The sequence below is a fragment of the Artemia franciscana genome, chromosome 17, assembly GCF_032884065.1.
Source record: "Artemia franciscana chromosome 17, ASM3288406v1, whole genome shotgun sequence".
Taxonomy (NCBI): domain Eukaryota; kingdom Metazoa; phylum Arthropoda; class Branchiopoda; order Anostraca; family Artemiidae; genus Artemia; species Artemia franciscana.
This window is the reverse complement of record NC_088879.1, coordinates 8,994,869-9,010,110: the sequence shown is the minus strand read 5'-3', so window position 1 is coordinate 9,010,110 and position 15,242 is coordinate 8,994,869. Positions and strand designations below refer to the sequence as shown.

Sequence of the window (15,242 nt, the reverse complement as noted above, 5' to 3'; positions counted from 1 at the left end):
AAACTGCCAGGTACTCGCATAAAATATTCTCCAGGGTTTCCCCCCGAACCACCCATAGGGCAAGAGTGTGACCAAGAGAGGGCTCCTACAGAATTGTAGTTTTTAAATTTTTAATTATATTTGTACTTATATTAGTAATTAGATTGTAATTGTACATTATCGCAATCCTTGGTATATCACCAAAACTATTACAAACATGGGGAGTTTCAAAGATTTTTTTTCCAGTTATTATTGTTATTTATTTTAGTTCTGTATATATTATTTTTATTTTCAATTTTAAGCATTTGATGTACCATCTCCTTTAACTATGAATTGAGTTGATTTGTCATATCAGTAAGAAAGCCTGGCCTTAGGCCACAACCCACGGAGCCCTTGGACCGTGTCCCTTCTCTTCTTGAATTATCTGAAGTCTTACAGTTATCTGGTAGATTATGATTTTTGCTATAAATCCAATGTAATTTTCAGGTTCTTTTTCAAAAGTTTCCACACACACAAAAATTAGCCTCTCCCTGAAAATAAAACCTCAGCGAACGTTAATTATGCAGCCCGATATCAGCATTGAACATCGTATCTTAATTTGAAAATAACCATGCACAGTTTTGTGATTTATCTTCTTTAAATTCTTTGCTCATTGAATTTTTGAATTCTAAGTTTTAACCCTTTTCAATGAAGTGTTTGTTACTTTTATTTATTTATTTTTGATATAGATATTCCGTGTATAGGGTGCTTTAACTGTAAATAGATTTTTTTATTCCAATAAACAACGCGGGCATTATTACATGGGGGCCTTCAGATCATGCTCCTTCCCCAAAATTCTATGGTTTTTGTATGATTTATTTTTTTTTTTAATTCACCCATTTAGTTTATTTTTCAAAAGTTCACCCCTTTAGAAAAATTAGCCTCTCCACGTCCGAAGATATGACCGTGCGTACGTGCTTTGTGCACTCTTATATTAATATTGGATATTCTGTTTATTAAAAAAAAAATTAACAATTTTTCAACTACTGTCTTTATTTCAACTAACTATGTTTTAATTAGGGTTTGCTCAAATAAGGAGATTTCGACTATGGTGATAATTGTGTTTTTTGCTAAGGGCTCGTACGGTATTGTGAATTTTTCCTTGTGGTTATCAAGCTTTATTGTCTACTCGGTATCCGTTTCCAGTACCTAAAAACATATTTTTGACTTTAAATAGAATCAGTTTGACTTTTTCTATTAACTTGCATTTTATTGTAAAGCGCAATCCCTGAAAATTAAAGAATAATAACAAAAACATAATTTCTTTACGAACAGAATCGCAATCTATTTTTCAATTACCCAAAACAGTGAACCTCCTAACAGCAAAGTATAAAAAGAAAAAAAATAACTGCCGATACTTTATCCATAAGTGCTAGTAGAATTCTGGTAAAATAGTGATTTCAAAATGATAACTCTGTTTACAGCAGTTTGGGTAGCATCATTCTTCTTTTTCCTGCTAATTAATCTTCATTAATTTTTTTTCTCTTGTTATCTCACTTTTGTTTTCCTTTATTTTTCGAAAATTTTTCTCTCTCTCTGTTTGATGATATTAAAATATTTGAATTATTTGGAGTTGTTTTAAAAAATTGTTCTATTTTTTTAACTTTGATGATTTATTGGCTGGAACACTTTCAAGCACTTTTGAAAGTCTTTTTGGCATTTTTAATGTTTTTGTTTATTTTTAATTACCTAAAATAGCTTTTAATAAGCATGATTTTTTCTCTCTCTCTCTTTTCTCTCCTTCTCTGCTGACATTTTAGCTAGATTTCCTGACATTAAATTATTCTAACCTTATAACAGTATTTTGTGAAATAGTAAGATTTTGTAAAATCGTATTATTTTTATTTTTAGCTATGATGACGCACTGGCTGAAACACTTTCAAGTAATTTTGGCTTGCTGACAGCTGGATTTTCGCTAATTATCGTTTACGTTGGATTAACTATGGGGAGACTGAACAGTGTCGAACAAAGAGTGAGTATAAGACCTGTAAGGGGATTTATAAGGGGTCAAAAGATCCACTTTGGCTGTTATAGTTGAAAGTATGACTTATGCAATTTTGGTCAAAAACGACTTATGTATGTGTCTTGGGTGAAATCAGCACAAGGAAACGAATCGTGCAGTCAGAATTGTCATATCTTGTACCGTCACGAGGATAAAAGGGAGATACGCCAGTTTTGACGTAAGAGAATTAATCTGTGGAGCTATAACATGGGAACCTGGCATTTGTCTCCTTTTTTGTCAAGGAAAAAGGAGAAATACGCCGAAAACGGGATTAATTTCGATTTCACTCAGAACACTTTTGATAGAAGAGGATTATCTTACCTATAGGAAAAAGGAGACATTCGGCATTAAATGGAATAATTTTGAATTTGCTCAAAATATTTAAATTTAATTTATACCCTCTAAAAAGAGCATAAAAGTTGGTTCATAATATGTTTCCTTTATCTCAATTAGCCTCATCCTTCAGAGCTACCACAGTAGACAAACTTTGCTCTATTTTTGGCTCCCCTGAAAAGTTACAGGAATGGCTTATGCCGCAGTTTTAATTATCACAGCCGACTTTGTTGGACATCAAAAGATTTCATATTCCTGCTTCGAATTAAATGCAGCCAACAATTTTCCCTACAATTTTTTGCTGTCCCAAGAAAAACTTTTAGTTGACACTGTTAGACGTATTCTCTAACGAATCATTTTATTATTGGAGAAAATTGCTGGAGAATTTCAACGCAATATTCAAAAACTAAATAACGGAGCAATAGACAATGGCTAGATTCTATACTTATAACATTGATAAAGAGTTCTGGACTGCTAATATTTATTGCGTTTAATATATCCTTAGTACATATTTATTCTTGCCTTGAGGACCTCTGGCCTCCACAAACAATCCCTGAAATTTCCAATTTTATTTCTAGGCTTATGGTTTTTGAACTTCCTGCCCAACTGTTATGTTTCCGCGAATTGTATGCAAACAATTTTTGTTAACTAACATGTTTCTACCATCCAAAAACTGTTAATTAACAAATAGAGGACAGAAAAAAAAACTTCATTTGGAAAAAGAAGTGAAATGTGTTGAAAAACATAAAAATATAATAAACATCTTCATGTCCCAAGGAATGTATATTGTCCTTGAAGTGCTTTCAAGTAAATTGGTCTACCGATCATATTATCGTTTACGTTGAACTAACGTTACATTGGGAAAAGTATTTAAAGAGTGCATAAAAAGTCTTGTTTTCAATTGTGGTTTTATATGATAATAGAAAACAAATCAAACAGTAAAATATTAGAAAACCTTGATTTGCAACAGTGCATAGGTAAGGGGGTTTTCATTTGGCTTATTTATTCGACGTTTTGTCTGCAAAACGCCAAATGAAAATGGGGCTTGTTACTTCAAGGCTTTTTTCCATGGTAAGGTGTGTGGCAAGGTAATGGTAAGGTGATTACTTGATATTCAAAGAGACTCCAATTAGGTTCCCCTCCAATTGATATTTGAATACCACTTCCTAGGCAAATATTGATTTAAAAGTTCCCAATGAAAACCAAATTTGGGGTGTTGCTTAAGAGCTGTACAGTCGATTTTAGTGCAATCTTTAGATTAGCTGATCTTCTGAAAGATAGGATTACAGCTTGTGCTGATTTTCCTTTTAAAAATAATGATTTCTGGGGCCAGACACATACAGAGGGAGGAGGAGTCCACATAATCCTCAAAATATCATAGTATATTGCTCGTACAATCCGCTTCTTTTTTTTCTTTTTTTTTTTCAATCCTCCAACGGCTTTTTTAAAGCCGTTGGAACATTATGACGCATGAACTTGCAGCAAAACGGTTAAAATTTGACGAAAAGGCAAAAAAAATAACCGTTTGAACCTAAGGTAATACGAAATCAGATAATCCAGAAATCACTCTGGGGTTAATATCCTGCTTGCAAAGAAGAACACTCAATTTCCTTTGTCCTTTTAGGACAGGGAGAATTATCTGTACACAGAAAAGATATTCCAATGCTTTAGGTAACCTGTGGCGTTGTAATTCATAAGGAAGTATGTTACACAACAAAAATTTTTGAGGAGAATGGAACAACTCGAAATTTTGCTTTCAGCTCTTTCACTTTTACCTAAATGTTAATGTTGTTAAAAGGATAATTACTAAAGTACTAAGGATACGCAAAATTTTATTTCAAAATCTATTACAAAAAAAAAACTGAAAAACAAAAATAAAGAATGAAGTAAAAAGACATTACGAAACGAGGAAAATTTTCGAGGATGGTAATTAAATAAACAAAAAACAAAGCAAGTATATCGAGAAACACCTTTAAGTTGTCTGTCTGTCTGTCTGTGGTTCAGGTGACGTCATGTTTCTGTGTCGGCTGACGTCATGTTAAAAAACTAAAAAAAGGAAACAAAAAGAAAAATAAAGGAGAAAAACAAAACTAAAAAAATAAAAATAAAAAAAAACTAAAAAGAAAAAAGAAAAAAAAACTAAAAAAATGTAAAAACCAAAAAAAAACTAAAAAGAAAAAAAGGGGAAAAATACAAAAATTTATTTCATCATTTACCATTTCAAAAACGAATGTATATACAGACTGGGACACCGGAATACAAATGACGACCGGGACACAGGGAATATAAATGACGACCGGGACACAGGGACACAACTACAACGGGGACGCCGGACGGGATATATAAATGACGATGGGGCAGAGAGAATGTTCGATTAGCAATCGCCATCAACAAAGCTCAAGGGCAATCATTAGAATCATGAGGTATAACTAAAAAAAACTAAAAAAAAAGGCAGAAAACTAAAACCTAAAAAAAGACCAATTCAAAAACGAATGTATATACAGACTGGGACACCGGGACACGAATGACGACCGGGACACCGGGACACAAGGAATATCAATGACGCCCGGGACCCTCAAAGAGAATTCACAGACTGGAACACCGGGACATAAATGACGACCGGAACACATGGAATATAAATGACGACCGGGACACCGGGGGGCACACGGGGATATATAAATGACGACGGCGACACAGGGAATCGTCGATTAGCAATCACCATCAACAAAGCTCAAGGGCAATCATTAGAATCATGAGGTATAGATCTGAATACGGATTGTTTTCCCATGGACCATTATATGTTGCATGTTCAAGAGTCGGTAAACCTGACAATCTATTTATATGCACAGACAATGGGACAGCAAAGAATGTTGTATATTCGCAAGTTTTACGTAGTTAAAAACATATATATATATATATATATATATATATATATATCTATTTTCACAGGTGGGACATAGGGACACAACTACAATGGCGCGTAACTAATATGGCGCGTAACGACTTACGCGCGCGGGGGGGCTTGGGGGGGGGGCGCGAAGCGCCCCCACCAACTAGGTGTTGGGGTGGCGCGAAGCGCCACCCCAACAGCTAGTATATATATATATATATATATATATATATATATATATATATATATATATATATATATATATATATATATATATATATATATATATATATATATATATATATATATATATAGTTTAAGCCACTGAAGTTCTTACATATAATATGCGTTATTATTTAAAAGATAAATGTTTAGTATAGAAAGATTTCGACAGAAAAAACCTCTATGTCTAAGTATGGGCTTATAATTTACTGGAGCTTGGTCTCCTATCTTTCTAAAGGAAGCCTGGATTTCAGGGTGTGCCATTTCGGAACAAAGTGTTAGAGTAGGGGATGGCAGTTTTGAAAAAAATATTTTTTTCATGAATCTTCCTTAAAAAATGAAAAAACCCAAACCCCCTCCCCTACATTTTTGTGGATTGATACCTCTGTTGGGCTTAACAGTTGTTGGTAGAAATGTTGCAACTTAAGGGCACAAAAAAATGGAAAGCACTCCTAAATGCCGGGGCATATACCTCCTTTTCTTTCTTAATCTGTCATTAGCATGGAAACTTTGGTATGTTAGCAAATATTGATATTAGGATATTTACTTTTCAGTTCTTGCTTGCTGTAGCTGGCGTTACTGTTGTCGGCCAAGCAATCCTTTCTTCGTACGGTATATGTTTTTTTGTTGGCCTTATGTACGGCCCAGTTCATCCTGTTCTTCCATTTCTTCTTCTTGGTATTGGCGTTGATGATATGTTCGTCATAATCCAGGTATTTATAAATCTCAATTCTAACCTATATAGCTAAATTTATTGTTTATCGTTGATACAGATACCACTCAGGGGCAAACCTATGGGGGGGAGAGGCTTAGGAGCTAGATGGCTCGCCCGTATGAAGTTACTATTTTACTTATTATCACACTTTTTTGTTCTTTAGACATAAATTATGAGTTTCCTCTTGTAAAAAATGAGTTTTTGTAATTAATATGACTGCTGTCCTTTGAGACTATGGGTTTTAGCCTCCTTCAGTCCAGAATTCAGGTATACCCGAGCTCATATCAATAACTATGCTCATATAACTCATATGCTCATATAACATAGTTCATATGACTGGGAGCAAAATAGTGTTGTTACAAGCTTTTCAAAGCAATCAAAGCAAAGCATTACGTTCATAAGGTAAACGTAAAATGTCCAAGGTAAACAATTTGGTTATACGGGAAGATCTTTAAATTCCCAAGCACAATTTCATGAGGAAGTGGGCCTTTACAGTTAAAAAGCACTGCGTCGGACTTTTCATCGTTAAATTCACACAGCTTTTCAGCGTTATATATGCATACATGATGTACTATAGACTTAAATGGTACCGAAGCTAATGGTATTGGCACTGAAGCTTTAAGTGGTAATGAAGCTAATGGTACTGGTCTTGTGATAATTTGACACATTTTGGTCTTCCAACTGGTAAGAATCTTAAGCAAACATAAGGAATCTTAAGGTTATTAATGTTGGGAAATATGGACAGCAAAATCTGTCGTTCACCTGGTTCGATTATAAGTTCCCCAGTCCATTTGAATAGACCCCTTCGTGCAAGGGTTTATAATAATGTAGCCATGCTATATATTTCTTTTATAGTGCTGTTTTACCTAATATTTAGTGAATCTGATCGTTTTAGAATGAAGCGTGTATCTTTTAGATATGTTAAGTTTCTGCTTCGAGTGCCCCATGGACTCTTAGCTTGTGCCTCATAAGAAAATATAGTTTGTCAATTCCTTGTGTCAGGCCATGAGGTCTTAATGTCAAATGTCCAGTAAAGAAACTGGCCATGAGTGGAAAAATCCCATTTTTTTATATTATTTAGGCCTGATGTTTGGTGTAATTTTCTTTTCTTTTCTTTGTTTCAATTGTACTCCATCATTTTCCTTTTTGTTTACGGTGAGCTATAAATAAATAAATACGCACATACATACATAGTTGATGCATATAAATAAACATAATATAAAACTTGACTCAGTAGGCAATAATTAATTAAGGATCTAAAGGGAGGGGTGGTAAAAGCCTCAATTAACAATTTCATTTTGCTTCTGTTTTTTATATTAATTTTCACGTTTTTTTAACTTTATTTTTAGGCGTTAGACAATCTTACACCAGAACAAAGGAGACTTCCAATACCTGAACGCATTGGCCTAGCAATGAGGCATGCTGGAGTTTCAATTACTGTCACTTCACTGACTGACGTAGTTGCCTTTGGGATAGGTGCCACCACTGTAAGTTACATACTTTATTTATATATTAAAGGCGGTTTTTTACCGTTTCATGATTACCACATTCGGGTGTTAGACGATTTAGAGATGAAGGATAGGGTTACCACCCTTAACATGAAAGTGCTATTTTAGCACTATTTTATTATGTCTCTTTCTTTAGGACGTGCTCATGGTTGCCAAAATAGTGCTAAAATAGCCAGAAAGAGCTATTTTAGCCGTATTACAGTAAATTTTTTGAATATACTACCGAAAATCGCTGTGTAGCGCACAAATTTGGGCAATTATTTGTGCTAAATCACTTTAGGAACTGACCTTGGTGGTAACCCTGACGAAGGATGATAGATTGCCACAGATTCTGCCTTTTGGCAATCTGTCTGGGGCCAAACAGGAATAAAATTGACCTGAATGGGGTGGTTAGAGGTCATTAGAAATGGTTTTTATGAAGATGAAACTTCACGAGAGAAGGTAGAAAGTGGAGCTTTGAACAGAATGGGTAGGATCATGAACATATGCTGCCATGTTGGCCTCGAACAGCTTTGGGCTGCAATCAGTAGATGCTAGTATAAGTGATCTTGACAGAATATTGACGGTGGCAATATTTACAATTCAATTAGGAAAAAAATCGAAAGAATCACAAAATAAATATATATTAAACAATAATAGCTTCTAATCTGTAGCAAAGACAACAACTGATAGCCAACAATTTCCCCGACAATGGTAATTCCGCCATCCAAACAAAAACTGTTAACTAATATTTTAAAATGATTTCTCTAACAGACCAAATCATTGTTGGGAAATTTTAAAACACCATATTCAGAAATCAGATAATGCAGCAAAGTAGGATGGGTAGTTTCTATGCTTATAATTTCCATTTATATATATATATATATATATATATATATATATATATATATATATATATATATATATATATATATATATATATATATATATATATATATCTAGATATATATATATCTAGATATACTGTAATCTCTACAGCGTCTGCAATGACAGTCATTAACATCTTTTGACCACGAATCTAACCATTCTAGGATTTTATGTGGCTATAAAAGTATATGGTTTTTGATATTACTGATAAGGTTCAATGATTATGTTTCTCAATACCATATTTAGTTTTATACAAGTGTACCCAGTGTCATGGGAAATATTTATGTTTGCAATTATTAGATTTGCAAGTTCACTCAGCCGATTTTCAACCATGAAAAAATATTGACTCTTTGTTTGTTTTTCTTTGAACTGGATCTATGGGAGCGTGGGATTCAAATAAACAAGCCAGGAAACTTTGTCCTTTTTTAGAGCTTTTTAATATTTTTAAACGAAATGCCGACACTTAGTTTCTTGGATGAATCCTTACTGAATCTAAAAGGGTGCTGGCTCACTCACCTAGTAAATATTCACACAAGGAGTTTATTTCAGTGTAACTGTTTTAAATATATTGTTATAATTCCGCACAATTTTGATTAAGTCATAGGCAGGGCAATAGTGCTGCCTCAGTAAAGAGCGAAGTGGGCTCTATGCATTGTTTCTTTTTCTTTTTATTTTCTTTTCACCAAGGCACTTCATATGGAAGCAGATGTCGTAGAACCTTTGGGAGAGGATCATTCAATTGGAAAATGAAAGTTCTGGTGGGTTTTTTAAGAGTCAAAAGTGACTGGATGTTAACCAGCCCCCTTCCATGAACCTGTTTTCCCCAAAGACATCTGACCATAATTTAACGGGGATGACCATATTAGGAAAGACATCTGACCATAACAAAGGAGATGTCGTAGAACCTTCGGGAGGGATAATTCTGTTGGAAAATGAAAGTTCTGGTGCGTATTTTAAGAGTCAAAAGTACCTGGATGGTAACCACCCCCTTCCATGAACCTGTTTTCCCCATAGACATCTGACCATAATTTAACGACTTGTTACTTTGACTGTGCATACTTGAAACATTGACTGTGAATACTTTGAATTGCAACTGCGACTGTAACTACTTGCAACTACTGCACCAACTTATGGTAGCTATAACTGCTACTAATACCACGACTTTTGCTCTTACTGCTACTACTAAACTAAATCAAAATGTGCATTCAGGTTGTCAAAATGGCACAGATACAACATCTCGGGAATGAAATAGGGTATCAAGTTGAAATCTTCAGGGAAAGTTGAGGTAGACATAAAATTAAATTAAGATAAACTATGTCTACTCAGGTTTTCAAAAGCATATATTTGCAATATTCCAGGGAAAACTATTACGTTGGTACTTCAGGATATGTTTTTGGGAATAAATCCTTATCAATAAATACATGAAAGCCAAAACAACCATAAATTTCAATAAATAATCTAGTGAAAGTCAAAACGAGCAGAAACTACCATAAATTGGAGGATTGCTATCGCCCCCCTGGGGTTGTAAAGACCAGAACTTAATTTGTACTTTACTGAAAACAAAATATATTTGAAACATTTTCTCTTTTACAACTTTAATAAATCCAAAATTATTTAGACTTAGCAATGAATATCAGTATATATTTAACTGTCAATCCACATTCAATTGTTCTCTATAGTTATATTGGTTGATTTTTTATTATTATATTATTAGCATTTATCACAATACTTCAAGAATCAAAATTTCCGATTCGGTTTCTAAAAATGTTTCAGGTACACCCTTTTGTCATTAGTGAAGAAGACACTTGCAGTTATGCATTAACTAAATTTTAATAGACACAAATACTGTCGGTGAACCACTGTATGACTTTGCCGTAAAGGGTGGAGGACTGGGAAAGGACATGTCCTTTATATAGAGTTTTATTTTATATGGCTGCCTGTCCAACTACATCGAACATAGAAGAACCTTAAGAACATGGAATATTCTGTTAAGGGTCTTTTTTACCTCCAAAAGTCCTCATTTACTTTTGCTGGTCAGGGGAGGGTTACAAATAAACTTTAAAAACACAGCAAAATTTGTTGATATGCATTTTTGTCACGTTTTAAAAATCGATTAAAATTCTGAGGAGGGGGATCAAACCCCCTTACCTCTCCCCTGAATACGGCCTTAGTCACTAGTAAGGACCGCCAAACTCAATTCTATGCTGACTCATGACAAAGACATGTGCTCTATTTTTCAATTATTCCTAATGCAGAGTTTATTTTGCCAGTAGCCCTTGTTTTAAATAAATTCCAAACCAAATTCTATGTTTAATGATATTATCCAAGATAAAAAAAAATAATTGACCGATAAATAAGCAAATAATTTAATTAATTGATTAAACCTGTTGGCTAAATTAATTTGAATCAATTCATTAATTTAAGAAAAATGAATAAATAATAAATAAATTAGAAACTAAATTTTCAGCTTGATGAAATAAGTTCCTTAATTTCGACATATATATGACATTTGCGGTTTGTATTTAGTATTTCAAATATTCTTCAGCCATTCTCCAGAAATAGTGATAATGTATTTCTAGCAAAATGATTATCAAAATTATTAAACTTAAAAATTGTATATTTTAATATTACAACCAAATCTTTTTGAAAAAATTTAACTTGGCCAGTTATTACCTAAGATGTACATTACAATACGATTTTCTTGAAATAATGGTAAAAATTTCAGGCATAATTTATTATTAGCATGACATTGAGAAAATATTTTTCATACAAGATACTTACCTTGACTTTAATATTGAGTTGCCAACTTTTTATTTTATCTTGGCAGCACGCAAAAACACAAACACTTGTTTTGACGTACTTAGAAGAAAGTCAAACCGTGACTTAACGGAAAAAAAAATCTGTTCTGACAGTTACTAAGTCTAAAAGGTGTTGATGAAATAACCTGTTCTGTTACCAGTCCCTATGAGTTACATAGTGGGATCAATCCTTAACCATCTAAGGTCAAAAACCCCACAATACAAAGGCCTCCATTTTCCCTGATCTAGTTAGAAGAGACGCTGTTTGGTGCAATATTGTGAATTTTTTTAACATTCTTTTTTTCTTATGCTATTTTTCTTACACTTTTTTTTTCTTACGCTGTTTAGTGCCGCATTGTTCATTTTTTACTTATGCTGTTTGGTGCCATATTGTTTTTTTTTCTTGCGCTGTTTGTTGCCATATAGTTAAAAAAATTTCATGTTTTTCTTTCTTACGCTTTTTTTTCTTATACTTTTTTTTCTTGAACTGTTTGGTGCCATATTGTTAATTTTTTTTTTTTGGGACAAGAAAGCCAAGCATAAAGAGTGAGGTTTGAGGAAGGGACAACCCCTCCCATATACGAAATTATTTCTGTTAGTTTTAAGCTTTTAATTTTGCTCCTTACTTTTAGTTAAAAAGAATAGTATTTTAAAAAAATCTAGTTTCTGATGGTCTTTCAAATCATCCCAACAAATCCTCTCTCCCCGTTTAAAATTCTCCCTGGAAAGATCCTTCCGGAAACTTTCGCTCCCCAAGAAAAATTCTCTCAGTGGAAAATTCCCCTTCCCCCTATAGAAAGTTTTTCCTAGACAATTTCCGTGTATTTCTCAATAACAAATGCTCTATGTAAACCATGGGCAGCTTGTGTAATTTACAACCCGCTTCTCAGGGACTACGGAGAGTCATGTTATCCCCAGAGGTTCATTTGTTGGACCTTTCAACTAACCTGAATCAAATGGTTATCTGAAAATTTTGACTGGATGTCTTTGGGGAAAAGGGGGACATGGCTAATTGCCATGTTGCCATTGGTTTGGTACTGTATTTTGGGTTCCTTTGTTTACCGAGTCTGATGATGTGATTTTCAATAAGATCGCTTGACTTTTTGAGGGTGTTTCCCCCTTTTTTAAAATCACACACATTTTGTCAGGCTCGTATCTTTTAATGGGTAACATTAAACTTAATAGATTTGTATATTTGCAACCAGCGTAAAAATTAATTCTTTTGATGCATCAATAGTTATCAAATTCGTTTTTTAGAATTATGGTTGCTATTGGGTCAAGTCGCTCCTTGCTTACAGTTCGTTGCAATAAACCGTTTAAAAGTACTCGAGAAACCATTGTCGATTGTATAGTATTGTGTGCTTGTCTTCAGATTAGTGATTGGCTGGCTGTCATGGACATTTACCAATTTTATTTATTCTAAATGAACCTTAGAGTGATAAAATTCGTGAATACTTTTCTTCGAAGTGTATTTCGCCAATTGCTGTAGTTGTTATCTTTTTCTCAGGATAAGTTCAATAGCTCATTATTAGACTTTCCATTAAATTAAAGGGTCATTAATCCTTCCTAGTAGAAACATAAGGAATTACGAAAAAAAGTTTCAAGATCATTCCCATACAAACCCACATTTTAATTCAAGCTAATTCTTTTCTTTGTTTAAGAATAAAAAGAAATTGAAAATCTAAGCATTTTTTAAGTATTTAATAAACTTCCTGTTTTTGTAATATCCGCTTATCCACAAGGTAAAGATGAGTTTTAGAGTACTATGACATTTTCATTCGTAGGTCATACTATTGAACTGTATACGATTTCCGTAAAAAATTGCATGATACATGTATAATGCGGCAATAATTGTATAGGCTTACGAAGAACACTTTCGTTCTTATCCAAGGACAAATGAATTAAAATAGGTTAGTGAGCCTTTCACTGAAGGGTTTAATACTCTGAGTCACATGTTGGCTGTAATTATTCTAAAGGTAGCATACTGAACCAGAAACGTGCACAGTGGGGTTTGGTGCTCGGAACCCCTAAAATTTCTCAGCTCTCCCGAAATTATTCGCAGTTCTTAATCAAATTACCATTACAATTTTTATATAATTTCCCTTTCCCTTAAAAAACTACTATGCATATATCTGATTTAAATAACATAAGTGTCACAGATAAGCAGGAAGTAATGTTTTAATATGTGGACTGTTAATAAGGATCTTTTGTTTCAAAACTCAAGCTTTTCTAGTTATCCAAAATACGACAAAATGAATTAATATAAAAACTTAAATTTCTGACTGTTTCTGTGAGCGAGAAAATAGGACATGACGCATTAAAAAAAAAAAATTAGAAGTTTCTAAATGTCTTTGGCATCAAAAGGGTTTAGATAATACGGATTGAACCAACCGATAGAGCTTGTTTTGTTTTGGGGATTTAGAAGTTGATGTAACTCTTCCATAAAATACCACATAATGCCTTTTGAGTTCACAGCCGAATCCTGAGCAATTTTCCGAGTATGATTCGGCCTCCTGCACTTCCCATCGAGCTTTCCATTGATGGAAAAGTGTTAGAAAAAAGAGAAATTTTCAAACGTCTTGGCATCAAAAGGATTGGATAATGCGGGTTGAACCAGTTGATAAGACTTACTTTGTTTTGGGAAGAGGAAGGTAGATCTGACTCTTTTAGAAAATCTCTTATAACGCCTTTCGAATTCACAACCAGAGTTTAAGCATTTTTTAGTGCGATTCTGCCTCCCATCCTTCTCATTGAGCTTTCAATTCCAGCGCCTCTAGTACCACCACAAAGATGTGTGCAAGAATTATCTAATACACACCATAGGCACGTAATTTGTTTTCTGAGGGGGAAAGAGGGCTGCAACTCATCAATAAAATTTATTTAGTGCCAATATACGAGAAATGACTGTTTTTAGGTTTTGTAGAATTTTTCTAAGCATTCCTTTCTAAGAGCTTAACCATCACAAATAGTGTTTTGGAGACGGTTTTGGTTCCTAAGCTCCCCTTTGGCCCCCAAGTGAAATTGCAACAGCAACCAATGCCTCAGGCCATTTAATCCGCAATGGAAGCCAAACTGATGAGGAGGAGATAATACTTATTCTTGAACTCATCTGTAACAGCTAATGCTGATAGCTTGTACAGATGGGAGTCAATTGGGGGGAGGGTACTTGCTCCCACTGAGTTTAGTACCCCCTCCCCTTAGATTTTGGAATATACCTTCTTTTGATCTTTTCATTGGAACATGCTTGTGTTTGGTATTTTCATTGGAAAATACTTTTCTTTTTTGGTATTCTCACCAAAACATTTCAAAAATACCCTTCCTTAGATTTCGAAAAATTGTGTTTAGCACAATTTTAAAATGTTCCGCTCATCGCTCTTCAACTCTTTTCTTATCCATAAATGTGACCCCGCTCCTATGTTTAACTGGGACAAGTCGGGATTGTCTACTCCCAGTCAATTAACTAACATCCAAGTACAATATTTTACTATTCCACCGTCTAGCTGCATCTTCCAGATCCTTGGCAATTTTATCCATGGCCTCCACTTCACACCTCCTTAGTTCATATTTTAAAGCTTTCTCCACTTGCTTTAAATTCCTTTTGTTTTCATATGATCTATCACTCAGATAAATCTTGTAGAAGCCCGTTCTCCTCTCTATTAAACAGAAAGCTTTTTCACTAGTATTTCTAGTTGCAGTCCTAACTTTCTTCCCTAAGACACTATCAGCAACTTCACAAATTTTCTTCTAAAATTATTCCAACCATCTTACACATTGTCAAATTTTCAACACTCAAGTTTAGTATTCAACTGTTCCTGGAAATTTTCAATCAAATTCTCATCCTGGAGTCTACCAACATCATAACTTCCCAGGAGGTAGTTACCCTCCCGAA

General features: G+C 34.0%; 1 protein-coding gene across 2 annotated transcripts in view; it reads left to right on the top strand.

Moving 5' to 3' along the window:
* Window positions 1–15,242, top strand: part of LOC136037794 (patched domain-containing protein 3-like) — a 130,317-nt gene that overhangs the window by 67,623 nt on the left and 47,452 nt on the right. For both annotated transcript variants that reach the window (XM_065720627.1, XM_065720628.1), the window contains exons 7-9: window positions 1,870–1,990; window positions 6,020–6,178; window positions 7,530–7,667. In XM_065720627.1, coding sequence (XP_065576699.1) covers window positions 1,870–1,990; window positions 6,020–6,178; window positions 7,530–7,667 — 418 coding nt within the window. The remainder of the gene's footprint in view (window positions 1–1,869; window positions 1,991–6,019; window positions 6,179–7,529; window positions 7,668–15,242) is intronic.